This window comes from Mustela erminea, chromosome 12, assembly GCF_009829155.1.
Source record: "Mustela erminea isolate mMusErm1 chromosome 12, mMusErm1.Pri, whole genome shotgun sequence".
Taxonomy (NCBI): Eukaryota; Metazoa; Chordata; class Mammalia; order Carnivora; family Mustelidae; genus Mustela; species Mustela erminea.
This window is the reverse complement of record NC_045625.1, coordinates 48,072,592-48,100,209: the sequence shown is the minus strand read 5'-3', so window position 1 is coordinate 48,100,209 and position 27,618 is coordinate 48,072,592. Positions and strand designations below refer to the sequence as shown.

At 37.9% G+C, this 27,618-nt stretch overlaps 1 protein-coding gene across 4 annotated transcripts in view; it reads left to right on the top strand.

Annotated features, from left to right (window-relative positions):
- Window positions 1-27,618, top strand: part of FOCAD (focadhesin) — a 304,328-nt gene that overhangs the window by 122,637 nt on the left and 154,073 nt on the right. For all 4 annotated transcript variants that reach the window (XM_032306228.1, XM_032306229.1, XM_032306230.1 and 1 more), the window contains 3 exons: window positions 25,382-25,486; window positions 25,877-25,978; window positions 26,499-26,629. In XM_032306228.1, the coding sequence (XP_032162119.1) occupies window positions 25,382-25,486; window positions 25,877-25,978; window positions 26,499-26,629 (338 nt within the window). The remainder of the gene's footprint in view (window positions 1-25,381; window positions 25,487-25,876; window positions 25,979-26,498; window positions 26,630-27,618) is intronic.

The following is a 27,618-nucleotide window of genomic DNA, read 5'->3' as shown; positions in this document are numbered from 1 at the left end:
TCTTAAATCAAATGCCTGCTAAAGCAGTAGTGACACATGCTGTTCATGAAAGACTTAATACAGTCCTTCTAATCGGATGAATTGTCTTGTTGTGCAAAAACTGTTATTACACTGTGTGTGAAACCAACCATGCTGCAGGGGGAAAAATTAAATCGCCTGACTGAGAGGTCACTTGTGAATAGTAACACAAGATCTATTACCGTTATTAGGGGCTCTGGAGGACATTCACCCTTTTATGGTCTTTCAACTGCTGGAATGAAATATTTTAGTGGTAAATGACACCCTTCTGGGAAATCGTCCCAAGGATTCATTCTTTGCTGTTTGTACATTTTAAAAATGGGGAGGGGTCTTGGGGGGGTGGAAATCACATTGTTCCTTTCAGATCACTTAAAAAATTTACCGATTTTGACTTGGTGTGATGACGATTGCCTTCGAATGTTCCTCATTTACACCATTCTTAATCTGGGTCTAATAGTATCACCCTTTATCTTTCGTAACATGTCATGCACATTTTGCAATCTTTTCCTTAGGGAAATCCGTGATCGCGTGGAAGCTCAGAGACCACGGGTGTATGTGGTTTATGTCAAAATCTGGATTAAGCACTTTAAAATTCATGAAATGAGAAGTCTGCTTATTTTGTTGATTTTCTTCTAAGGCTCTCTGAGTGTATATAAGGAAGATGATGTGAGTATATTTTTTAGTTCTGCATGGCAACCATGCTGAGTGGTAAATATTTTAAGAAATATTATCAGAAGGGAATGAATAGCTATTGATCTGAGGTGCAGCATTATAACATAGTTATTAAATTGGGAACCAGAGTTCCTTTCCTATGGATTACATTCATTATAATCTGTCGATCCTCTCTGGAATTACTACTCTTGATTCTTCTGCCTTTTTGCTATTTTGCTATGTGCTTGAGATTAGCTTTTGCGGTGAGAAAAGAAAGAAATAAGAAATCAAGAGCCTTGCAAATAATTGGGGTTTTTTTTTGTGAATTTTGAAATCCTACTTATTTCCTCTTCCCATTATTTGATTTTAGCATCTTTTTTTTTTTTTTCTAAAACTTACTTACTTTATTGCCCCAAAGATGTGCAACTGTTACCGTGATGTGCATAAGCATATAAATTCTGTTGGATTTCTCAATGCCTGCTTTTGTTACAGGTATTTTGATGGGTTCATTAAAACCTATCTGTTGAAATAGGGGTTGGTCAGAAGAAGGAAGAGAGGGAAGGGAAAATGTTGTCAGTAGGAATAATACATAGATATTTGAGCTTCACCTGGAAATAAAAATAATTTTGCAGAATGGGAGATAGAAACCCTTTGTCAGGTTGCTAATGAGAGGCTTGACCTAGCCGCTGCTGCTGTAGCATCTTTGGGGATGATGAGAGATGCAAAATGCACTGTTGCTAGGCAACTCTCTTGGCTGCCTTTGGAGCAGGTTCATATGTGCTAAGAGCTAATGAATCCTCACGTCTGCTCTTTGAAACTGTTGAAAAGCCAATGAAGACATACCCGGACATTTAGCATTTACAAGTACCTGAACTATTCTTGCCGTGTCATTTATCCGTTAAAAATTAAGTTGACCATTTAGTGTGTACTGAATATTGCTTTATTTTTTCAAGGTGGACCAAGATTTGAGCCCTAATAAATATGTTTTCAAAAAGGAGCTCAATAAGAATGCCTTAGTTCCTATTGACACTAGTTAAGTTGTTCCCTATGAAGGCTTATTCTGAATTCGAATGCTTCCCCCCCCCCACCCCGCAAGCCCCCAAAGATGATCAGTTGTTGCAACTTGCCTCTTTAAGCCTCTTAGAAAGTTTTTAATTACACTGTCTTCATGTCTTGCTCAGCCCGAGGCCATTATTTCTGAAGATGATAGGAATCTGGAACCCTAAACCAATTTCCTAGGTGGCCTGTCTAAAACTCCTTCCCTTTCCATCTTCCCTGCCCCCAAATCCTGGACAGTAGCCATCAAACAAGCGCAGAACATGAATTAAAGCTTGATAAGGAACATCCCGGGATCAGATAATGAATCTAAGTACTTGTAGATTCCAACCAATCTCTAGTAATGACTCCCTATCAGGAGTGTTGTAAGGATTACAAGATTCTGTGCAGGAGCAATGTTGTGATGTGCCATATGAACATGAGTTTTTACCACAAATTCCAAGGTATTGTCTAAACCTGACAAGAATTTTGTGTGACGGGATTATTAGGTATTAGTCAGGCTTGTTAATATTTTGGTAGGATATGCGATAATTGTAGTGGGATTTATTTGGAACAGGATTTAGCCTATACCTTGTTTATATTTTCATTGTGTTAACCTATGATTCTTCCTAATGTCACAGCACCTAGTATAATACCATGTGATAGGTAGAAGGCATTCAGGCTATATTTATTGGTTAAAGTTGTATAAACCTTCTGCATAGATTATCTAAATTAAATTGTTTCATTTCTTATGCTCTTACAAAGTATACTGGAAATTCTGTTGTAATTCTCTGTGTTTTCTCACCTTTAAAATAAGAGTAATAGAAGAACCCACCATATTAAATTCATCATGTAGATTAAATGAGATAATCCAGAGTAGAGTACCTAGTCTATAGTCAGTGCACAATGAAAGTTATGTATTATTAAAACTGTAGTTGACTTTTATAGCCCTTTTTATTCATTTCACAATTATGTATATACTGATTCTGTTCAAGGAGCACTGCTAGGCTGTTTAGCAAATAGACATGTTCCTTGCCCATATGGGGCTTATTGTTATACTTTATTCCCCAAGTAAATGAAAAGAGAGCCACTATCTGTCTTCTTCGTGTGCCTCTGTGTGTGTGTGTGTGTGTGTGTGCGTGTGTGTGTGTATGAATGAGAGAGAGAGAGAAAGAAACTCTAGTATATTTAGGTGCATTAAGGAGATAAAGAATGGTGCTGTTCAATAGAAATATAACATGAACTCCATATATAAGTTTAAGTTTTCTGGCAGCCACTTAAAAAAGTAAAAAAGGGGGTGCCTGGGTGGCTCAGTGGGTGAGCCTCTGACTCTTGATTTTGGCTCAGGTCATGATCTCAGTGTTGTGGGATTGAGCCCTGCGTGGGGCCTGTGCTCTGTGTTCAGTGGGGAGTCTGCTTCTCTCTCTCCCTCTCCCTCTGTCCCTTCAAACCCTCCTTGCATGTGTGGTCTCTCTTTAAAATAAGTAATCTTTTTTAAAAAAAAAGTGAAAGTAAACAGAGGAAATTAATTTACAAAATTTATTTTACTTAATAGATCTGAAATAGGGTGCCTGAGTGGCTCAGTGGGTTAAGCCGCTGCCTTCAGCTCAGGTCATGATCCCAGGGTCCTGGGTTCGAGTCCCGCATCGGGCTCTCTGCTCAGCAGGGAGCCTGCTTCCCTCTATCTCTCTCTCTGCCTGCCTCTCCGTCTACTTGTGATCTCTCTCTGTCAAATAAATAAATAAAATCTTTAAAAAAAATAGATCTGAAATATTTTCATATGTAATCAACATAAAATTATGAAATATTTCATATATACATATAAATATTACGAAACATTCCAAATTTGATGTATTTTAGCCTTATAGCACATCTCAGTTTAGACTACCCACATTTTACTACTGTGTTGAATAGTATAGAGGTACTAAAAAAATCCCAATGCTCATTTATTTGATGTAAGGGTAAATGTGTACTTCAAAATACTCTTTTTTGTGGCAGCTGGGTAGCTCCGTGGGTTAAGCCTCTGCCTTCAGCTCAGGTCATGATCTCAGGGTCCTGGGATTGATCAGCTGATCTCCCACATTGGGCTCGCTGTTCGGCAGGGTGCCTGCTTCCTGCCACCCCCGTGCCCCGCCCCCCTGCCCGGCCCCCGCCCGGCTTCTCTGCCTACCTCTATCCCTACCTGTGATCTCTCTCTCTCTCAAATAAGTAAGTAAATAAATAAATAAATAAGAAATACTCTTTTTAAATTGGTTTTACTTGGCTAAAAATAGCCTTACAGTTTCTGCAGTGGGATAGAAGCCTTAAATGATTAAGAACAATGATCCTTTTTTTTTTTTTTTAAAGATTTTATTTATTTATTTGATAAACATAAAGAGAGGAACCACAAGCAGGGGAAGTGGGGGAGGGAGAAACAGACTCCCTGCTGAGCAGGGAGTAATCCCAGGACCCTGGGATCATGACCTAAGCGGAAGGCAGATGCTAAATGACTGAGCCACCCAGGTGCCCCAAGAATAATACTTCTGAAAATGGGGTTTTCAGGGAGGTACTCAGCAAGTGAGGCTATGTCTGGCAGCTGCTGTGTATGTGTGTGTGTGTGAGAGAGAGAGAGAGAGAGAGAGAGAGAGAGAGGATAGCCAGTCTTAACCAGCTGAGCCACCCAGGTGCCTTGAAGGTAGCCAGTCTTAAAAAAATGTTTACTCTGTTAACCTTTTTTTCTTTCTTCAGGTAGTCTTGAGTTTCATCCCACTCCTATTTACTGAGTATTTGCTCAGTATTTCCCAGGCTAGCGTGGGCAACAATTGTGAGGTGTAACAATGACTCAAAGTGTACTGAAAGGAAGGTGCGCACAAAGCTACAGTAACAAATAGTACTTGGAATATTCTTTGGCCAGAAAGAGCCAGTTACTCCGTTAGCCTTGAATGTTTTTTGCTGCAATAAAACAGATTTTTCATGGTTAGTTCATAAGTAGTTGAATTATTGGTTTGAAAACAGAGAAACACAGACAAATTTCCTTGAGCTAGAAGAAGGGCTAGATGTGTCTTGACTACTAAGCTGAGCAAGAAGGTGGTCTGAGGAGCATGATCAGACTTTGTTCGCTGACGTCAAGTGTCGTCTTTGGGCAGGAAATCAGCAGTAGTCTCCTTCCTCCAGCAAGCCTTTACTGGGTCCTGTAACCACCTTGTCCTTTTCTGCCTTTTCTACTAGTCCTGTGCCTTCTGGTCATTTAGTTTGGTTCCATCACTTACTAAGGCATTGTTGTAAATAATTTTAGTAAAGTACCGTCTTTATTTTACTAGAGTAATATGTAGTAGTCATATATAAAATATCAGGACAAATAGTGTACTATATACTGTAGTCATAAGCATACATATTAATGCCACCTCTTCCCCCAAACATATGCCCACAATCGCATTGTGTTGTATAATGCAGGGCACGTGGATAGCTCAGTTGGAAAGTGTCCAACTCTTGATTTCAGCTCAGGTCATGATCTCAGGGTCCTGAGATCGAGCCCTGCTTTGGGCTCCGTGCATGGAGTCTGCTTCTTGCTCACCCTTTACTCTTCCCCTGCTTGTGCACGCATGCTCCTTCTCTCAAATAAATTTTTTAAAAAAGATTTTATTTATCTGACAGACAGAGATCACAAGTAGGCAGAGAGGCAGGCAGAGAGAGAGGAGGAAGCAGGCTCCCTGCTGAGCAGAGAGCCCAACGTGGAGCTCGATCCCAGAACCCTGGGATCACAACCTGAGCCGAAGGCAGAGGCTTTAACCCACTGAGCCACCCAGGCGCCCTTCTCAAATAAATTTTTAAGATGTTCCTTTGCAGTTTGTGTTTTTCTGTCCTCCATATGTTAGACCCATTTTCTCATGGTAGTTTATACAGATCTATTTTATGATTGTTGAAGGATACCAGTGTTCCACAGAATATTAATAGGTCTGATATGGTAGCCGGTAACCAGAGGTGACTAGTGAGCATTTGAAATTTGGGTAGTGTGGCTGAGGAAATGTGGTCTTAATTTTATTTAATTTTCATTAGTTTAAATTCAAATTTAAATAGCCACATGTGGCCCGTGGCTACTGTATTGGGCAGCCCAGCTCTGGGATCTCCCTCTTCCTCTGAAAAAGAAAAAGCAGTCATTGTTACACTAGGTAGTGTTTTACACATTATCAAAGACGGTCTTGAATTCTCTTCTTGTTCTTATGTTTTAATTTCTGTCTTTAGAAACTATTTTCTGTATTTCTAATCTTTGGAGCTGAGTTTGGCTGATTCAGTGGTGACTGAGATTCTAATCGTTAGTTCCTTAAGTGACTATAAACTCCTTCAGAGCAGGGACTGACTTTTCTTGTATCATTAAAGCCTAACACAGCTCAACCCTCAAATATTTTTGTTTGTTCAGTATATAACTCACAGGAAAAGTTTGCTGTTACTCTTGATATTAGTAAGACTCTAGAAGTTAGTCCTTTTAAAAATCTACGTAACAGTTTTTTTATTGCTGTTTTGTGTTTGTGTTTGGGTTTTTTTAAACATTTATTTTATTTTTTAAAGAGTTTATTCATTTATTTGAAAGAGAGACAGAGATCACAAGCAGGCAGAGAGGCAGGCAGAGAGATGGGGGGAAGCAGGCTCCCCGCCGAGCAGAGAGCTCCATGCGGGGCTCAATCCAGGACCCTGAGATCATGACCTGAGCTTAAGGCAGAGGCTTCACTCACTGAGCCCCGCCAGGCACCCCTGGTTTTGTTTTTAAAGCAAAATATAGGATGATTCTGGTCAGTGGTCTCTAACACGACCCCCAGGTTCAGTGATTTGCTAGAAGGAGTGGCAGGACTTGGAATATAGTTGAAACCATGACTATGATTTATTACCACAAATGGGTAAAAAAGCAAAATGAGCAAGGGAGAAGGTTCCTTGGCTAAAGGTCCTGGGGAAAATAGGTGCAAGCTTCTGCATGTCCTATTCTAGGGAGTCGCCCCGGCTACACTTCATTCCTCCAGCAGAGAATTGTGATAACATGGGTAAAGGGTTGTCTGCTAGCGAAGCACATGCAAGACTCTGTGCTCAAGGTTTTTACTGGGGACTGTGTAGGTACGATGTTCAGTTTACTGTGTTTGTACAAATAGTTTAGGTGCAGTCATATCAGTAAAGAATGGTAGTAGGAACCCTTAGAAAATCCACTTTCCAGGATCCCACTCAGAGGCTAACTTTGCAATCAAGTCCTTTAAGGTTGGCAGTCTCAGGCCTCCTATGTTAACTCTTTTGTGCACAAATACCTACTTAAATTTTGATTAAGCTGGGTTATGATTTATTTTTTAAGTAGTAGGTCCAGAATCAATCATTATAATTTTCTCTGCTATTCTCCTTTTTGAAATTTGAATATATACATTAAACATCTTCTAAGTAAGGCATTCTCATTGTCTTATCCGATACCTTTAGTTCAAGAAAACTTAGTGCTTCTCAGGGCAGCCCTCTGTATTAAAAAAAAAAAAAAATCAAAAAACAAAAAACTCCTTTTCTTAATTAAACTCCAAATATGCCTTTTGATTTGGGCCTCAGGATAACATAAAACAAATCTGGTTTGTCATTCATGTGTTAGCCCCTTAAATATCTTAAGATACCTATTGTCTGCAATTTTTCTGTGGTGCAGGAACACAGAATGTTCTGTTTCTGTTCACCCTTTTTGTTTCGATTGTAACAAAAAATCCTAATTATGTTTTTTTTTTTTTTCCTGGAACATGTTTTGTACACAGTATTGGTGGTTTTTAATATAGATGTTTTTGTTTTCCTTTTTTAGTTGATTTCATCTGACAAAAATAATACATGCTGTCATATATGTATTAATGTGTATCTGGGGAGATCTAGTGAATTTTATTGAATTTTTGACTTGTTTAAAAATACATTTATGTAGAAAAAATATGAGATTAGGAGATTTTTAACTTTTTGTTAGGAAAAGCTTCATATTCAGAAGTGGAGAGAGTAATATAATAGCCTTGACATACACATCCCTTAGCTTTGGTGGTTATTACATGAGTGTTCCGTATCTTCTTTACCTTCTACTCCACAGTTGACAACTCTGTAATGTTATTTTGAAGCAGATCTCAGATTGGAGCTGAAGGTTCTAAATGAAGTTTGAAATTCTTCATTTTAGGAACATTGTGTCACATTTTAGTCCTCCAGAATTATATGAGAATGTCTGTTATACTGTATCTTTACATACATTTTATAATTTAAAATATTTTAAGCTTCAGTATGTGAGAATATTATTTTTAGTTTTAAAAATTAATAGTGAGATTTAAAGTTCTTATTGATGCTAGATTTGTTTTATTCTCTCTGAGATTTAGGTTTATGTATTTTGCCCATATTTTGTGGGAAAGGAATCTGCATCCTAAGAATTTGTTCATTCTTTGTTTAGAATATCAAATAATTGGTTGATAATTCTATGTGTGTGCATGTGAGCATGTGTGTGTGTGTGTGTGTGTAATAGCTAAAAACTAGTGCTTTCCTGTGTGGCAGGTATTGGGTTAGTTTGGCTAGATGTGGAATTCTGGGCTAGAAACCATTCCTCCCGCCCCCCATCTGTCTTGTTTTCTTTCATAGCTTATAATATCGGTGTAGAGAAATTCACAGTTATTCTCTTACTGAATTCCTGGGTATATGTTTATGTGAACCAATTTTTTTTTTTTTAATTTTGAAGATTTTATTTATTTATTTATTTATTTATTTATTTATTTTAAAGAAGATTTTATTTATTTATTTATTTGACAGAGAGAAATCACAAGTAGATGGAGAGGCAGGCAGAGAGAGACAGAGGGAAGCAGGCTCCCCGCTGAGCAGAGAGCCCGATGCGGGACTCGATCCCAGCACCCTGAGATCATGACCTGAGCCGAAGACAGCGGCTTAACCCACTGAGCCACCCAGGCGCCCCTATTTATTTATTTTTAAAGATTTTATTTACTTGAGAGAGAGAGCATGAGCAGTGGGGAGAGGGATAAGCAGGCTCCCTGCTGAGCAGGGAGCCCAGTGCAATGCTTGATCCCAGGATCCTGAGATCATGACCTGAGCCGAGGGCAGATGCTTAACCAGCTGAGCCATTTAGGCACCCCTATGTGAACTAAGTTTTGTTTTTATTTTTCCTCTTAGGAAGCTCTTAGGATCTTCTTTGTCCCTGGTACTTGATAATTTCATGGTGATGTGCCTTGATGTGAAAAAAAATAAAATAAAATAAAAAATATAAAATGTAATTTATATATGATATATATAACTTATAAATATATAAAATATATAAAATAAATATATATATTATGTGCATATGTGTGTGTGTTTATATATATATATTTATTTCAGTTTTTTTTTTTTTAAAGATTTTATTTATTTATTTGACAGAGAGAAATCACAAGTAGATGGAGAGGCAGGCAGAGAGAGAGAGAGAGGGAAGCAGGCTCCCTGCCGAGCAGAGAGCCGGATGCGGGACTCGATCCCAGGACCCTGAGATCATGACCTGAGCCGAAGGCAGCGGCTTAAACCACTGAGCTACCCAGGCGCCCCTATTTCAGTTTTTTATTTAAATTCCAGTTAGTTAACATATAGTGTTAACTGTATATAGTTATATATTGACACTATATATACTTTGAGGTGTAGAATTTAGTTATTCATCACCCGCCTATAGCAACTGGTGCTCCTCACAACAAATGTCCTTAATCCCCATCACCTATTTATCTAGCCCCCCACACCCATGCCCTTCCCCTCAGCAACCCTCAGTTTATTCTCTATAGTTGAGTCTGTTTCCTGGTTTGCCTCTTCTTTCCCCACTCCTACCATGTTCACCTGTTTTGTTTCTTAAATTCCACTTATGAGTGAGATCATATGCTGTTTGCCTTTTTCTGAACTGACTTATTTCACTTAGCATAATACTTTGTAGCTCCATCCACATCATTTTAAGATTTCATTCTTTTTTATGGCTGAATAATATTCCATGGTGTGTATACACACACACACACGCACACTTCTTTATCCGTTCTTCAGTCAGTGGACTTTTGGGCTCTTTCCATTTTCATGTGTTGGGCTGGATAATTGGTGGCTTTTCTTAAATTTGGAAATTCAAGTCCTTGAATTCTGGGGAATGTTTTTCATTATATTGTTGTTAATTTCTTTCCCTCTACTGACCGTGTTTTTTTCTTTCTGGAAATTCTCTTATTTGCATCCTGAATCCCTATACCGATCTCATAATTTTCTTATCTTCTTCCCCTATTGCCCTCGCTCTACTTTTTCACTCCTTGAGAGATTTCCTTATCTTTATCTTTTAACTGTTATTGAATTTATTGTTGTGCTAAAATGGATTTAAATTCAGCAGCTCTTTTTAGTTTTGGAATATTCTTCTTAAATTGTATCCACCTTAGTAGTCTTTCATTGTTTTAACTCTTAGTAGTGGCATGTAAATGGTTTCTTAATGATTATTTCTCTCTGATTTTAATTTTTGAATCCATCTGGAATTTTTTTCCTGCGTAGTGATGTGTTAGGATCCCTCCTCCCTATTAACCATTTTTTCTATCACCATTCATGGATCAATCTTTTTTTTTTCCCTCTTTGTTTGCACTGTCTGCTTCTATCATGAATGTTACCATCATTTTCTTTTAACATTCATTTTATCTTTCTAGTCTAACAATTTTCTTAATGTAGAGATCATGCACGATAGGAGTTTGCTAAGTCTGTTTTCTTTCATTCCTTAATGGTCCACCATCTACTCCAAGCAGTGGAATCAGTCTTCTTATTCATTGTTGCAAGAAATTTAAATCAATCCTTTTCTATGTTACTGGCCTCTTTCATTAATTTCATTTCATCCTGGGTGTTAACCTTCTTGACTAATAAAGCATTCTAATAAGGTCATTTGTTTACCGTTATTCGTGCAGACCCTATTTCATGGTCGGTCTTTTATTTGAGACTAAGGCCCTTATATGAAATTCACAGTGATAAGATATTTACTACTTACTTAATCTTCAAAGGATTTTTTGTCACTGAAGAAGAGGGATGATTAGAGTCATACTTTATATTCAGCCAACTTGTGTTGGCCATTTAATCGTTTTTTTCTCAAATGTAGTATGGATGGCTCCCCGTTTACATGGTCGGTCCATAGTTTTTCATATCCCAATAAATTGACCTCACTTTCATAGCTTTGGGATCTTTGAGCAGTTTAATATTTTACTAAATTCAAAAGCATTGACTCTCTCTATTTTTACTACATAAGTGCTCACCTAACTGAGCTATATTTAATTATTGGAGGGCATTCAGACTCAGTCTTCCAGTTCTGATGTAAAACACATTGCCAGTGATGGATGCAACAGTAGAAATTAACTGCACCTAATTGAAAGGAAAAATAGACACATTATACATAAAGGACATTGGCTTTTAACTTCTGTTCTGCTGGTCAGCCCAACAAAGATTTAGGTCTCATCAAGATAGAAATGTAAAACCTACTTTGTTTTGTTTTGCTCAGGAAGGAAATTTTATACTTAAAGGAATTCAGTCATTATACTTACCATTTATAGAATTGTCAAAATGTTAGCAATCGAAAAAATTAATGGTGGTTATACTTCTTTTTCCCACCGGTGGTTGCGTGTTAGTTATGTGACTAACCATTACTTTTTAACTTAAGTTTTCTTTATACCATTTTCTAAAAATATGAATTGTCCCCAACTCTGAGAGATAATGAAGAATCAGGTGGCTAAGAGACTAACCTGGAGATCCAGTTTAGGTAGAGAAAAATCACAGTTCTTTTCTCCTAGGATTTAAAGCTCCTTAAGTGATTTGATACTTGACTTTATCTGCTTCTGGTCTAGTGATATTTCTCCTGTTTTTCCATACTTGGAGCTTCTGTGTTGTTGACCTGATTTTCTATGTACTGGAACTTCTTACTTCAAATTCTGATGGATGTGCTGGTAATATTTTGATATCCTGCTAACATTTACCCAGTAGATATATTTCCTAATTCTATGTTAATTTGGTCAGAGTTACTATCCTTAAATCCTTTACTTTGCAAGTGGTATTTTTAAAATAATTGTTTATAGAATCAAATAACTAACACTATTACAAGATCCATCTTGCTGAATGGAATCAGAGCAGGTAAATTAGGAATAGTTTATGCTTTCTGAAATCATTTTATAGTATGCTGTGAATCAGAGATACAAAGGAGAAGAAGATGTTATCCCTGCTTTTTGCAAGGCAGAGTGACATGTACATGGGCTTTGGAGGTTGTGGCTTTGGTCCAGGCCTAACTCCAGCATGTGCCAGCCCTGTTAGCTTGCACAAATTATCTGGCTTTCATGAGATTCACTTTTGCCATTTGAAACACCATGGTAATCATGATTTTCTATAAAATGTTTAGGAGAGTGTTCACAGTAGCTGTTCAGTAGATGTTAGGTGTAGAAGTAGGGGAGTCCGTGTAGATCAGACGCTCACACTGGACTGGAATAAGGCTAGAGAGAATCACAAATAGAAGAGTGCCCAGCAGGGGCCTTCATTATTCTAGACAGATTTCTTCCCTTGGCCTTGTTTGACTCTCAAATGTTAAATTTCAAGACCTGAGGCCGGTTATTAATTAGGTTATGCTGCAAATATAATTTGCATCACAGAAGAATAACATTGTACTGTTTGCGTTTCTTTGACGTTGCTCCATGCCTGCAGTTTCCTTATCAGTGAAAGAAATTATTAGCTTGTCAGCATTTCGTCAATGGACTGCTTTCCAAGGTATTCTTTAAATAATAAGCCAAAACCATAAGCCATTATGTCAAGTAAGTAGGGAAAGTGGAATGAACTAATGTTCAAAGCATAATACACTATTATGTACATTAATTGTAGAATAAGTAATTTTTAAAAGTTTCTTTCAGTGTTAAAATATTAAAGAATGCATTTATGTTTCTATTTGTATGTGCCATTCAAGTATATTCATTCTTTGTTGTATAAAAATGTAGTTCTTCGACTTAATGATACTCTTTTCTTCCCACTGTTTTATAAATGGCAAATACACTTGTGTGCACAGAATTTACTTCCTTTTTTCCCACAGGAGAAAGTCTTACACAAAGATGGTTCAGCATTTATCTCATCGAAGGACATAAATAAAATATAAACTGGGAATGTACCTGTGTGCCTCAGATCTAGTGTTGTAAAACCTAAGTCTGAAAAGTTAAAGAAAACCGGATATTACTTTGGATTTTTGCCTAGATGACCACATCTTAAATTATTTCTTTCCACTTAGTATCTTTATTTCCGTGGATTTTAATTTATTACTGTATCTTTTATATAGTCGTAAAGTACGAGCTATCTCATTCCTTTAAAAAAAGAGGGATAGTTGTAAACATTAATTATATATTCTCCCATCTGATGACTAAGGTGACTAGCAAAGCCCTTTTTCTTCCTCATAATTTAGAAGCAGATAGCACTTCTCATGATTTTCATTACAGAACTGTCTGAGGGACCAGGCTGCTTTCTGTGTAACCTTATACAGTGTTCCCAACGTGGATGTTTTTCATGGAATCCAGAGTTAAATTTTTATATTCTGTTCTTTATATGATTGACTCCTGGGCTATGCTGGTTTATGTCTCTCCAGCTTGTTTTCCCCTGTATGTTTTGTCTAATTACAGGGAGAAGTCTTACTTGATAGCTCTTTATCCTGTTATAGATAGTCTGGAATCTCTGATTGCTTTCGCTCTGCCAAGTAGAGTGGAGGAGTGAGCTGAGACATGGACTCCACCAACTAACTTTGTGAACCGTCTGGGCCTCACTTCCATCGTAACCAAGTGAGCACCCAGGTGACTCTGGCACTGTTAGTTTTGATAATGAAACATGCACAGGGATTTAAAATTTTCTTCTTCTTTTTTTTTAAAGATTAATTTATTTGACACAGAGAGAGAGAGAGAGAGAGAGAGTGTACAAGCAGAGGGAGAGGGAGAAGCAGGTTCCCCACTGAATGGGGAGCCCGATATGGGTGGGACTCCATCCCACGACCATGGGATCATGACCTGAGCTGAAGGCAGACACTTAACTGACTGAGCCACCCAGGTGCCCTTAGAAAAACACTTCCCAAAGAGGGGCATCTGGGTGGCTCAGTTGGTTAAGGGTCTAATTCTTGATTTCAGCTTAGGTCGTGATCTCAGGGTTGTGAGATCTAGCCTCATGTTGGGCTCTGCACTGGGTGTGGAGTCTGCTTGAGATTCTCTCTCTTCCCCTCCCTTTGCCCCTCCCCCACCCAAAATAAAGTTGTTTAACCAAAAGAACTTAACATACACTCTTCTGAGTGTTAAAAAACCAACCCCTTGATTTTTAAAAAATTATGGTATGAAAAACATATGAAATATACCTTCTTAGCGAAATGTTGGGTATATGGTACAGTGTTGTGTAGAAATTTTCATCATGTAAGACCGTGTACCCACAGAAGCTCCCTGTTCCCTCCTATCCCCAGGTTCTCTGGCAATCATTATTTTATTTTCTTCTTCTAAGACTGCCTTCTTTGGATACCTGGTATAAATGTGGAATCCTGCAGTATTTGTCCATCTATGATTGGTTTGTTTCACATATAATGTCCTCAAGATTCATCCATACTGTATCATGTGACAGGATTTCCTTTCTTTTAAGGCTGAATGATATTTCATTGTATGTGTAGATCACATTGTCTTTATCTTTTCATCGATTAATAGTTAGGTTGTTTCCTTCTCCTGGCTATTGTGAATAATGCTGTAATCAACATGGGAGTGCAAATACCTCTTCTAGATCCCGATTTCAATTCTTTTGAAAGACTGCAATTCTTTGAAAAAAATTTTTAATGATTTATTCATTTATTTATTTGAGAGAGACAACATGAACAGGGGGAAGGTCAGAGGGAGAAGGAGAAAGAATCCTCAAGCAGACTCTTTGCTGAGCATGGAACCCAATGTGGGGCTCGATCCCAGGACCCTGAGATTATCACCTGAGCCGAAGGCAGAAGTTGAACCACCTGAGTCACCCAGGTGCCCCTCTTTGAAATATTATTTAAAAGTCCCTGGGTGTATTTCATTATGAAAACTAACAGTGCCAGAGGCACCTGGGTGACTCAGTTGGTTAGGTGCCTGCCTTCGGCTCAGGTATTGATCTCAGGGTTCTGGGATGGAGCCCCACATCAGGCTCCCTGCTCTAGCAGGAAGTCTGCTTCTTCCTCTCCTTCTGTCCCTTTCTCTGCTGATACTTTCTCTGTCTCTCAAATAAATAAAATCTAACTAGCAGTGCCAAATTAAACAAGTTAAACAGTCTCTTTATATTTCTTAAAATATTAGAGAAAGATTTGTTTGTATTTCAATAGAGAGACCATCATTTTAGCACAGGTACCTAAAAGCAACCGTACAGTTAATGGACTCTTGTCAGTATATTTTAAAAGTCCTTGTTCTGAATTTCCTGGAAGTGGCATTGCCAGATCATATGTTGGTTTTATTTTTAATTTTTTTGAAGAGCTTCCATGCTATTTTTCATTGTGGCCGCACCATTTTACATTCCACCAAAAGTGCACAAGGGTTCCCGTCTTCCCACATCCTCACCAACACATGTGAATTTCTATTATGGATAATGCCCATCCCCACAGGTGTGAGGTGGTCTAGCTGATTGGGCTTGGATTTGCATTTCTCTGGTGATGAGTGATGCTGAGCATCTTTTCCTGGGCCTGTGGCCATCGGTATGTCTGCTTTGGAAGATGTTTAGCTCCTTCGTTCACTTTTTCATTGGGTTATTTTTATTTGTTTTTGTTGAGTTATAAAAGTTCCTCATATTTTGGATATTAAGCCCTTACCAGATATGTGGTTTATAGGTATTTCCTGCCATTCTGTAGGTTACCTTTTTCTTTTCTTTTTCTTTTTTAAAACTCTGATTGTTTGCTTTGCTGCACAGAAGCTGTTCAGGTTGATGTAGTCCCACTTGTCTGTTTTTGCCTTTGTCACATGTTGTTTTGGTGTCACATCCAAAAAGTCATTGCCAAGACCAATGTTAGGAAGTTTTCCCCCTATGTTTTCTTCTAGGAGTTTTATAGCTTTAGGTTTTGTGTTTAAGTCTTTTATTCATTTTGAGTTGATTTTTGTGTATGGTGTAAGACAAGGGTCCATTGTCCTTCTTTTTCTTGCAGATACTCAGTTAAGCCAGCATCATTTATTCTAGAGACCATCCTTTCTCCATTGTATTTTCTTGTCTCTTCTGTAATAAATTAATTGACCACACACACATGGATTTATTTCTAGGCTCTCTATTCCATTCCATTGGTCTCTTTTCCCCTGTGCTAAGATCACATTGTTTTGATTACTGTAGCTTTGTAATAAGTTTTGAGGTTAGGAAATGTGAGGTACCCAGTTTTATTTATTTCTCAATATTGTTTTGGCTTTGTGGTTTCATGCGATTTTTATGATTATTTTTTTTGTTGTGCAAAAAATGTCATCAGGATTGTAAAGTTTCGCAGGTGAGGTAAACATAACACCAGGCAAAGTGGGTGCAAGGCAAACTTTATTAAGGCACTCTCCGGCGAAGTTTCAGGGCTCAGGAGAAGGGGAGCCAGGAAAGTCACGCCGGGAGGAGGTGGGCACCCTTGGGTGAGGTTCCTCAACTCTGGAAAGGGGAGTGGGGGAAGTCACAGTGGGAGGGAGTTGGCGGGGGTCTTTTATTGGGCCAAGGCAGGGCATGGGCTCACATCCATATTTGGTGATCGGAAGGTATGGGGTGAGGACTCCTGATACTCCTGTTTCCAGCATAGGTATCTGATTACCTATGGAGATGGGACCTGGGCATACACCCTTTTGGTGGGAGAGTCTAGGGTTAAGGAAGGGGGTGGGAGGGGACTGGGAGATGGGGCCCCTGCGGTCACTTCTGTTGTTCCTCCTGCACTCCCAGAACCGCCAACCCAACAGGGATTTTGATAGGGATTGATTGCACTGAATCTGTAGATTGCTTCGGGTGTTATGTACATTTTAACAATAGTTTTTCAGTCCATAAATGTAAAATATTTTTCTATTTATTTGTGTCTTTAACTTAAGCAGTCCTTTGTAGTTTCCAGGATACAAGTCTTTCACTTCACTAGTTTATCCCCAAGTACTTTATTGTTTTTGATGCTATTGCAAATGGGGTTGTTTTCTTAATTTCCTTCTTGGATTGTTCATTATTAGTTTATGAAAACACAATCAGTTTTTTTAAATGTTCATTTTGAATCCTGCAACGTTTCTAAATTCTCTTATTATGTTTCTCCCCCTCATTTATTAGTTGTAACTAACTTTTGTGGTGGAATCCTTAGGGTTTTCTGCATGTAATATCATGTCATCTGTGAACTTTCTGATTTGGATGATCTTTATTTCTTTCCTTCTTTCCTTTTTTTCCTTCCTCCCTCCATTCCTCTGTCCCTTCCTCTCTTCCTTTCTTCCTCTTTTCCTTTCTCTCCCTAATTGCTCTGGCTAGTACTTCTGTAAGGGCCTATTCAGCCGGAGCGGCCCCACCCCGTTTGAATGGTTGAATTGCCATTTTGTTGTAAAACTTAAATTGTGTGTGTCCCCCCCCCCCCCCCCAACTTATGTAAAAGCAAGTCCAGGAAACCAGTCCCAGGTAACAAAGTCTAAATACAAGGGTGGGTCAGGCCAGGTGGAGGTATTCAATCAGTGGGGGTGCTTACTGTCTCCTAGCTACCAAGGAGTATGGGCCCCTGCTTTGGGCACCTTTTGGGTGCCATTTCTGAGCTAGGTGATAGGCTGGTTCAAATGTCTGCTAGGGTAAATTGTAATTCAATTAGTCACCTAGCATCACTGTGGAGTTTCCTGTGTGTGTTACAATCTCATTGGCCACCTGTGTGTGGCCAGGCCCGACCACATGGCCTTTGCTCTATAAAAGTTAGTCTGGAAAGCAGGGAGGGTCCTCCTCTGTGAGGGATGGCCCCGACTGGTCTGTTTGATGGTCAGTCTGATTCCTGATGCCTGGCAAGAAATAAAGCTTTGTGTGACCTTAGCTTTGTATCAGTCTCGCTCCTTTAATCACGGACCCATTATTGGGGTACCCAGTTTTGGGGGACCCAACCCTTCCAGTACTATGTTGAATAGAAATGGCCAAAGTGGGCACTCCTGCTTTGTTCCTGACCTTAGAGGAAAAGTTTTCAGGTTTTTACCATTGAGTATGCTGTTACCAATAGGCTTTTCATATAGAGCCTTTATTGTGTTGAGGTAATTTCCTTCCATCTCTAGTTTAGTACATGTTTCTACCATGAAAGTGTGTTGGGTTTTGTCAAAATGTTTTTTTCTATATATATTGAGATGATCATGATTTTTATCCTTCATCCTGCTAATGTAGTTTGTAACATGATTGATTTTTGTATGTTGAACCATTCCTGCATCTCAGGAATAAATCCCACTTGGTCGCAGTATGTGATCCTTTTAAAGGAATTCTGTTGCTTAATAGTTTGAGGATTTTTGTATCCATGTTCTTAAGGGATAGTGGCATGTAATGTTCTGTTCTTGTAGTGTCTTTGGTTTTGGTATGATTGTAATGGTAGGGTTTCATGAAATGATTTTGGAAGTATTCCTACCTCTTCAGTTTTTTGGCAGGAGTTTAAGAAAGATTGGTGTTAATTAATCTTTTTTTTTTATTTTTTAAAGATTTTATTTATTTATTTGACAAAGATCACAAGTAGGCAGAGAGGCAGGCAGAGGGAGGGGGAAGCAGGTTCCCTGCCAAGCAGAGAGCCTGATGCGGGGCTCGATCCCAGGACCCTGGGACCACGACTTGAGCCGAAGGCAGAGGCTTTAGCCCACTGAGCCACCCAGGCGCCCCATGTTAATTCATCTTTAAATGTTTGGTAGAAATCACCTGTGAAGCCATCTGCTCTTGAGCTTTTCTATGTTGGGAGGTTTTTGGTTACTGATTCAGTCTTTTTTGTTATCAGTCTGTTCAGATTTTCAGTTAATGATTCATTCTTGGTAAGTTGTATGTTTCTAGGAATTTATCCATTTCTTCTAGGTTATTCAGTTGTAGTATAATTGTATATAGTTAGCTCTTACATCCTTTTGTTTTTTGGGGCACAGGTTGTAATATCTTCACTTTCATTTCTGAATTTATTTGTATCTTCTCTTTTTCTTATTCTAGATGAAGGGTTGTCAATTTTCCTGACCTTTTCAAATACCAACTCTTAATTTTATTTTTTCCCCCACTTTTTATTTCATTTATTTTTGCTTTTATGTTTATTTCCTTTCTTCTGCTACCATTGGTTTGGTTTATTCTTTTTCTGGTTTCTTGAGGTACAAAGTTAATTTAAGATCTCCTTTCTTTTTTAATGTAGATTCTTACTGCTACACACTTCCCTCCTAGTGCTGCTTTTACTGCATCGCATAAGTTTTGGTATCTTGTGTTTTCATTGTTATTTGTCTCAAAATATTTAAAAATTTCCTTTTAGATTTTTTTTCTTTCGCTCTTTGATTAATCAAGAGTGTGTTGTTTAGTTCCCATGCATTTGTGAATTTTTCTGTTTTCTTCCTTTTATTGACTGCTAGTCTCATTTAGTTTTGGTGAGAAAAGATACTTGGTATTATTTCAGTCTTAAACTTTTTAAAAAAGATTTTATTTATTTATTTGACACAGAGAGCACAAGCAGGGATAGTGACAGAGGGAGAGGGAGAGGGAGAAGGAGAAGCAGACTCCCCGATGAACAGGTAATCCAATGGGGGCACTGGATCCCAAGACTCTGGGATCATGACTTGAGTTGAAGGCAGTCACTTAACGGACTAAGCCATCCAGGTGCCCTACAATTTTCTTAAATTTGTTAAGGGTTTTTTTGTGACCTAACATGTGATCTGTTCTGGAGAGTATTCCATGCGTACCTGAAAAGAGTTTGTATTTTGCTGCTGTTGGGTGGAATGTTTTGTGTATGTCTGTTAGGTATATTGGTGATAGTATACATATCCTCTGTTCCTTTATTCATCTTCTGACAGGATGTTCTGTCCATTATTGAAAGTGGAGTGATGAAATCTCTTATGTTGTTATCTTTCCCGCCTTTAGTTCTATAAATGTTTGCTTTGTATATTTGGGCTTACATATATTGCTCTGATGTTGGATACTTATATATTTATAATTATTTTCCTGGTGAATTGACCCTTTTTTATCATAACATCTTCGTTTCTCATGACAGTTGTTGACTTAAAGTATTTGTCATATGGTATGAATATATGGCTGTCCTTTCTCTCTTTTGGTTACCATTTGCTTAGAATATCTTCTTTTACCCATTCATTTTTAGCCAGTGTGTGTTCTTAAATGTGAAGTAAATCTTTTGTAGTCAGCATATATTTGTATCCTGGCTTTTATCCTGCCAGCCTCTCTATATTTTGATGTGGGAGTTTAACCCATTTACATTTAAGGTGATCACAAATAGAGAAAGCTTTAATATTGCCATTTTGTTCATTATTTTCTGAGTCTTACAGCCTTTGTTAAAAAAAAAAAGTACTCATTTATTTTTGAGAAAAAGAGAGAGCAAGTTCGGGGAGAGGGAGAGGGAGAGAATCTTCAAGCAGACTTGCAGTTGAGCAGGGAGCCCAATGCCCAGCTTGATCTCAGAACCCTGAGATCATGACCTGAGCTGAAAGCAAGAGTTGGACACTTAAGTGACAGCCACCCAAGTGCCCTGCTCTTACAGCTTTTTGTCCCTCATTTTCTCTGTTGCTATCTTACTTTGTGGCTCATTGAGTATTATTTTTTTGTAGTGACATGCTTTGACTCCTTACCCATTATCTTGTTTTGTATCTTCTGTGGGTATTTTGTTTGTTTTTACTATGGGGCTTATAGAAAACATCTTACAGCTGTAACAGTGTATTATAATCTGTTAACAACTTAACTTCTGCTACATATAGAAGCTCTTTTTATTCTCCCCACATTTTGTTATTGTTGTCCCAAATCACCTCTTTTTGTATTGTGTATCCATTGACATATTTTTATAGCTTTGTCATTTATACATTTGCCTTTTAACCCCCATATGAGAATTTAAAGTGATTTATGTACGGTCATTACAGTATTATCGTATTCTGTGTTCTTCTCTTTATTTACCTTTATCACTGAGATTTCATACTTTGATAAGCTTTTCTGTTGCTAATAGCCTTTAATTTCAACTTGAAGGGTTTCCTTTCACATTTTCTTTTTTTTTTTTTTTTTAAAGATTTTATTTATTTATTTGGCAGACAGAGATCACAAGTAGGCAGAGAGGCAGGCAGAGAGAGTGGAGGAAGCAGGCTCTCTGCAGAGCAAAGAGCCCAATGCAAGGCTCGATCCCAGGACCCTGGGATCATGACCTGAGCCGAAGGCAGAGGCTTCAACCCACTGAGCCACCCAGGCGTCCTCCTTTCACATTTCTTGAAAGGCAGTTGTAATGGGTGAACTCCCTCAGCTTTTGTTTATTTGAAAAAGTATTTCTTTTTCACTTTGAAAGAACGTTTTGCTGGTTATAATATTCCTGTTTTTTTTTTTTTTCTCCTTTCAGCACTTTGAATATCTTACCTAGCATCCCCTTCTGCCTATATGATTTCTGCTGAGGAATCTGCTACTAGTCTTACAGCAGGGGTGGGGGAGCTCTTTAATAATCCCATCATTCTAAACTAAACTTTTTTTTTTAATTTTTTTTAAGAGGGAGAGAGAGTTAGGGGCAGAGGGAGAGAATCTTAAGGCGGCTCCATGCCCACCAGGGAGCCCCACACAGGACTTGATCTCACAGCCCAGAGATAAGACCTGAGCCAAAATCAGGATTTGGGGGCTTAACCAACCGAGACACCCAGGCACCACTCCCATCATTCTAAGTCAATTGTTTTTCATTGACTTGAATTCTGAAGGAGGTAAGCAAAAGCATAGAATTTTCTGAAACCAGAAGATCATGAGACTGAATTATAGTGTACTTTCCAGCTTATTTTAAAATTTTAAAGTTAGAGAATTCATTCTCTTTTTTCTGCCTCACAGTGGAATGCTCAAGAGCAGAGGAATTGGGTGCTTAGGTGGCTTAGTCAGTTAAGTGTCTGCCTTTGACTCAGGTCATAATCATAGGGTCCTGGGATTGAGTCCTGCATCAGGCTCCCTGTTCAGTGGGGAGTCTGCTTCTGCTTCTACCCCTACCCCCAGTTGTTCTCTCTCTTTCTCTCACTCTCTCTTTCAAATAAATAAAATGTTTTAAAAAGCAGAGGAATCAATAGTACATAATTACATCTCAAGTAAGTCAATCAATACATATGTAACTTCATTAGGAAAACAACAGTTCATACTTTATGCAAAAAATATTTTCCATATGTATATATTTGTGTTTCCACCTATTTTGTTTTTCCCATTGGCTTTTGACAATTTACTTTGGGATATAATAGCCTTTGAACTGTATTAAGTTTAATATAGGTACAGTAAAATATTCTCACTTAGGTTTTTTCATTTATGAACTCACTAGGAAACAATAAACACCCAATCATGCTTCTTTAAGTCTGAGGCTTGTAAAAACAATAACAACAACAACAAAACCTGTGCTCTTCAACATAAATAGAGTACTTTATTTCTTTTCTGACAATATAATTAAAACAGTTGTTTAAAACCATACAGCTAAATGCACTATTTTATAAAATGTCAGTAAATGTACTGATTGCCTTCCCAGAACTAAGAATCTGTCAAAGTGTCTTAGTAGAAATCTTACCAGAAGGGGTAATTGAAACTTGGGCAATGCAATCTAAGATAACCTTTTGTTTTTAATTAAAATGGGGAATAAGAAGCCAGTTCAGAAATTTGTCTCCCTTCATTTGCTCAAGGTAGGGTGATGGAACCTGTGTTCTAATAGAGCCCCAACACTTGTTAAAAACATCAGTTTTGCCTGTGTGCTGAGTCTAGCCATTACATACGTAGCTCCAAATGCTGCCATGGTGTATCATGGTCAGGCTCATTAATGAATTAATGTTTAACCATTACTTTTTGGTTAGCAGGTTAGTAGAGGATTTTTCTTCCTTCTTGAAAGTGAATTAAAGTAGATGTCGTCCTCAGCTTAGAAGGAACAGGCTTTCTAAGATTACAGCAGATAGGGGAAATTTAACAATTTAGGCAACAAAAGTGTGAAATGCACTGGAAGGAAAATAAAATTTTTTTTGCAGCTACATTGTGCCATTAATAGGCTTATAGTAAGTATTCACTAGTAGATTTTGAATTGAAGTTTTAAAAATAGCTTTATTAAGATATAATTCATATGCTTTGTGTTCTATATATGCTGTATAATTCATCCACTCAAAATGTACAGTTCAGTGACTTAGTATATTCACAGAGCTGTGCAAATGTAATTACAAATAATTTGAGAATATTTTCATTATCCCCGCCAAGAAACCTTGTACCCATTAGCAATCACTCCCCATTTCCCTCTACACCTTTCCAATCTTAAGCAATTACTTTCTGTCTCTTTAGATTTACCTATTCTGGACATTTCATGTAAATGGAATCATATAATATGTAGTCTTTTGTGACAGGCTTCTTACACTTGGCATGATGTTTGCAAGGTTCCTTTGCCTTTTTATGGCTGAACAATATTTCCATTGTATGACTACACTACATTTTCTTTATCAGTTCATCAGTTGATGGAAACTTGGGTTGATTCTACTGTTTGGCTATTGTGAGTTATGTTGCTCTGAACATTCATGTAGGAGTTTTTTGTGTGGATATGTTTTCATTTCTCTTGGGTAGATAGATATCTAGAAGTAGAATTGCCAGATCATATGGTAATTCTGTTTAAACATTTGATAAACTACCAAACTGTTTTCGAAGGGGTGCACCATTTTATATTCCTACCAGGAGTGTATGATGGTTTCATATTCTCCATATCCTTACCAACATTTGCTATTATCTTTTTTTTAATGATAGATCCTATTGGATATTAAATGGTATGTCATTCTGCTTTTGATTTGCAATTATGTCATGGCTGATGATGGTTGAATATCCCTGTCTTTATTAACATTTATCTTCTTTGGATCCTTTGCTCCTTTAGAATTGGGTTATTTGTCCTTTCATTATTGAGTTATGAGAATTCTTTACGTATTCTGGATATGTATCCCTTATTAGATGATTTGTAAAAAAATTTTCCCCCATTTTGTGGGTTGTCTTTTCATTTTCTTTCTACTGTCCTTCAAAAGACAAATGCTTTGAATTTGAAGAAATCTATTTTTTTCTTCAGATGCACTTGCTTTTGGTGTCATATCTAGGAAGGCTTTGCCTAATCTAAGGTCACAAAGATGTACTATTATATTTTCTTTAAGAGTTTGATAGTGTTAGCCTTTAAAATTGGGTCTAAAATTTATTGTGAGTTAATTTTTATGTGTTGTGTGAGAAAAGGGCCCAGATCCATTCTTTTGTATGTGGATATCTAGTTGTTGAAATCCAGCACCATTTTTCAGGGACTCTTCTTTCTCCATTTTTCTTGGCATATTTATAAAAAATCAATAGAAGATGAATATAAGGATTTACTCCTAGACTCTGAGTTCTGTTTCATTTTTTTTTTCATTGCATTTTTTTTAAGATTTTATTTATTTATTTGTGAGAGAGAGAGAGAGAAAGAGAGAGAGCACACAAGTAGGCAGAGAGGCAGGCAGAGGCAGAGAGAGAAGCAGGCTCCCTACTGAGCAAGAATCTGGATGTGAACTGAGCAGCGGCCTAACCGACTGAGCCATCCAGGTGCCCATCATTGATTTATATTTTTTATTGTTACTGCTGCTACCACACTTGTTTGATTACTGTAGCTTTGTAGTGAATTTTGAAGTTGAGAAGTTTGAGTCTCAAACTTTGTTCTTTTTTAAGATTGTTTGGCTGTTTGGGATCCCTCACTTTTCCGCACGATTTTTAGAATCAATTTTTGAATTCTGGCAAATAAGCCAGCTAGGATTTTGATGGGATTGTGCTGAATCTGTAGATCTATTTGGAAAACATTGCTGTCTTGGCATTATTATGTTTTTTGATCCATAAATGAATTGCATTTCTCTTTTTATTGTGTTCGCAGAGAGATTGAAACGGACCCCTGGAGACGAATTTTTGTTCATTAGCCACCCCCTTACAGTACAACTAATTTTACTTATTTCATGTTGGAATAACAATTTCACTGTACAGTTATTTGTTGTTTATATATCCTGTGTTTTAGCTTCTTATTTGAACTGTAGACTTCTTTGGAGCAGGATATATTTTAACTACTTTTGTATTTCTGAGAGTTAATGTCATGCTTGTTTAAGAAAACCTATTTTGGGGATGTCTGGGTGTCTCAGTCAGTTAAGCCTCCGCCTTCGGCTCAGGTCATGATCTCAGGGTCCTGGGATCGGGTCCTGCATCAGGCTTCTTGCTCATCGAGAAGCCTGCTTCTCTCTCTGCCTCTGCCTGCCATTCTGCCTGCTTGTGCACGCAGTCTTTCTCTCTCTCTCTCTGACAAATAAATAAATAAATAAAATCTTAAAAAAAAAAGAAAATTATTTTGATTGGTATTGGCAGGTCATTATAAAAGAGAGACTAGTAGTTGTACTATGAAATTACCGCTGACAGCAAATGGCTAGCTAACATTCTTTTAAGTCTTCAAAGTTATATGTATTCCCATTATTCTTTTGAAGAAAAACAAAATAATGATTGCATTACAGATCTATTTCCTTTGAAGGCATAACAAACACATTCTTTATATTCATTTTAGGTACCGAATCTGATTCCGGTTTTAATGTTCAAATTGGGAAGACCGCTGGAACCCGTATTATATAATGACATCTTGTATACTTTACCTACACTTGGTGTTCACAAGGTTTGTATATTAAACAGTTTGCCTGGGGACAAAAAAGAGAGTGAGGCATGCCTGATACATTGAATTTTGAGCCCTTAATTTTGCCATGACTGCTGTTTCTCTTGTTGGGCCAGAAGTATTTATTATGGTATTTTAAGAATTAATTCTTTGAAATCATATAATAGCCAGTTTTCCCCATTGGCTATTGTCTGAGATAAGGTCTTGCGCCCCCAGGTTTGCTAGCTAGCCCCTCCCCAAAACTGTCCCCTCACCTCTGAGAAGATGGGTTGTATTGTAGTTGGCTTCTGTTTCAGTCTTTATTCTGTGATAAGGGATTTTCACATTGTGGGGTCACTTTGGGATTACCTACATTCACATTTGAGAAACCAAAGTTTCTTCAACATTTTCTAGGTGTGTATAGGACAAATTCTACGAGTGATCCAACTTCTTGGAACTACTCCACAGCTAAGACCTGTCACTCTGCGCTTGTTGACATCTTTGTGGGAAAAGCAGGTAAGCTCAGGTGTACACTTGTGTATTAAACATGTCCCTTTCACCAAAGCAAATCAGTTTTGTCAGTGTGTGTGATAGTACTTTGATGCAGTAGGGTTTGGAGTGCCATCAGTGATTGCATTCAGAGATTTTGGTTTAGCGTGCTGCTTTTGATCTGTAATGCAGTCGGTGGTGATTGACTCTCAAAGAGAAATTGAGAATAGAAAAAAAGGTATTTCCTTAATTCTGAACTTTATTTTTCCATCTGCATGGAAAAAGTAATAGAAATATGGTTATACGTGATTAGTGCCTTTGCAATTAGGGTGAAATTCAGCCACCTTTTTCTTGTCTTATGAAATGAACAGTACATGGGTCTGTAAGAAAATCCCCAGCAATCACAAAAGCATTCTTCACTGCTGATTAGAAGAAATGCTTTACAATTAGCGATGCAAATTGTGGGATTTGGAGGTAAAAATGCTGTGTAAAATGATTATTCAACTCCAGTTGGGAAATTATCTTTTTTATGAAATTCCCTTCTTAGGATCGTGTCTACCCTGAACTGCAGCGTTTCATGGCCATGTCCGATGTGCCTTCTCTGTCTGTGGGCAAGGAAGTCCAGTGGGAAAAACTCATCGCCAAAGCAGCATCAATCAGAGACATATGTAAGCAAAGGTAAGATGCGCGTAATCCTTGGGAGTGGATATCATGATATATTCCTTTGCTCTTAATTTTTTTATTGTAAGGAAAAAACTAGGAATGATAGAGGGTATTTGGGTAAGAATAAATTAATTTTCAGTTCCAGTTTTCTGATTGTAGAACTTAGTAGGATTGGATAATAACTTTGAGAAGCTCGATGTCTTTTTATTTCAGATCTAGCCTTGTATCTAGATTTATAGGAAATTTGTATCCTTTTCTGGATAATAATTCAATATTAAGATAAAAAAATGTGATGCTATGTTTTCTGGGGTTTTTTTGGGTATACAAATCCCTGAAACTTAAGCAGTGGACTATAACAAATTATTGTTCTTCTTCTTCTTCTTTTTTTTAAAGATTTATTTATTTAATAATAAATAATAAATAATAATAAAGTGAGAGGTCACAGGCAGAGGGAGAAGCAGGCTCCCTGCTGAGATGGGAACCTGATGCGGGACTTGATCCCAGGACCCTGAGATCATGACCTGAACTGAGGGCAGATGCTTAACCAACTGAGTCACCCAGGCGTCCCTGTAGTCATCTATTCTTTTTTATATTTTCCCTGTATTATGCCTGATTGTTAAAGGGAGTTTGAATAGGGAAGATCTTATTTGTGACTCATTGTCTAGAATTAATTACTAGAATTATTACAAAGAAGGCCTGATCTTTAATCCCCACATATGCTCGTAAGGAAGACATGAAGGTATTGGGGAAGTGACTCCATCCGCTGTTGTAGATTTGGGATTATCCTGAAGCTGGTAATGTGGACGATTCTTGTTTCAAATCTGGGGTCAGCATGTATCCACTGCTCAGCAGTTCTGCCTCTTTTCTAAGTTCAGCCTTTTGGCAACGTCAACATAGCCTCACTGTACAAGTCACACACACATGAAACCCAAGACCCGGGCGTGTGGATTCTCTTGAGCTACTGGCGTGGACGACATTTTAGAGATGAAGGGTTATTAGCCGAC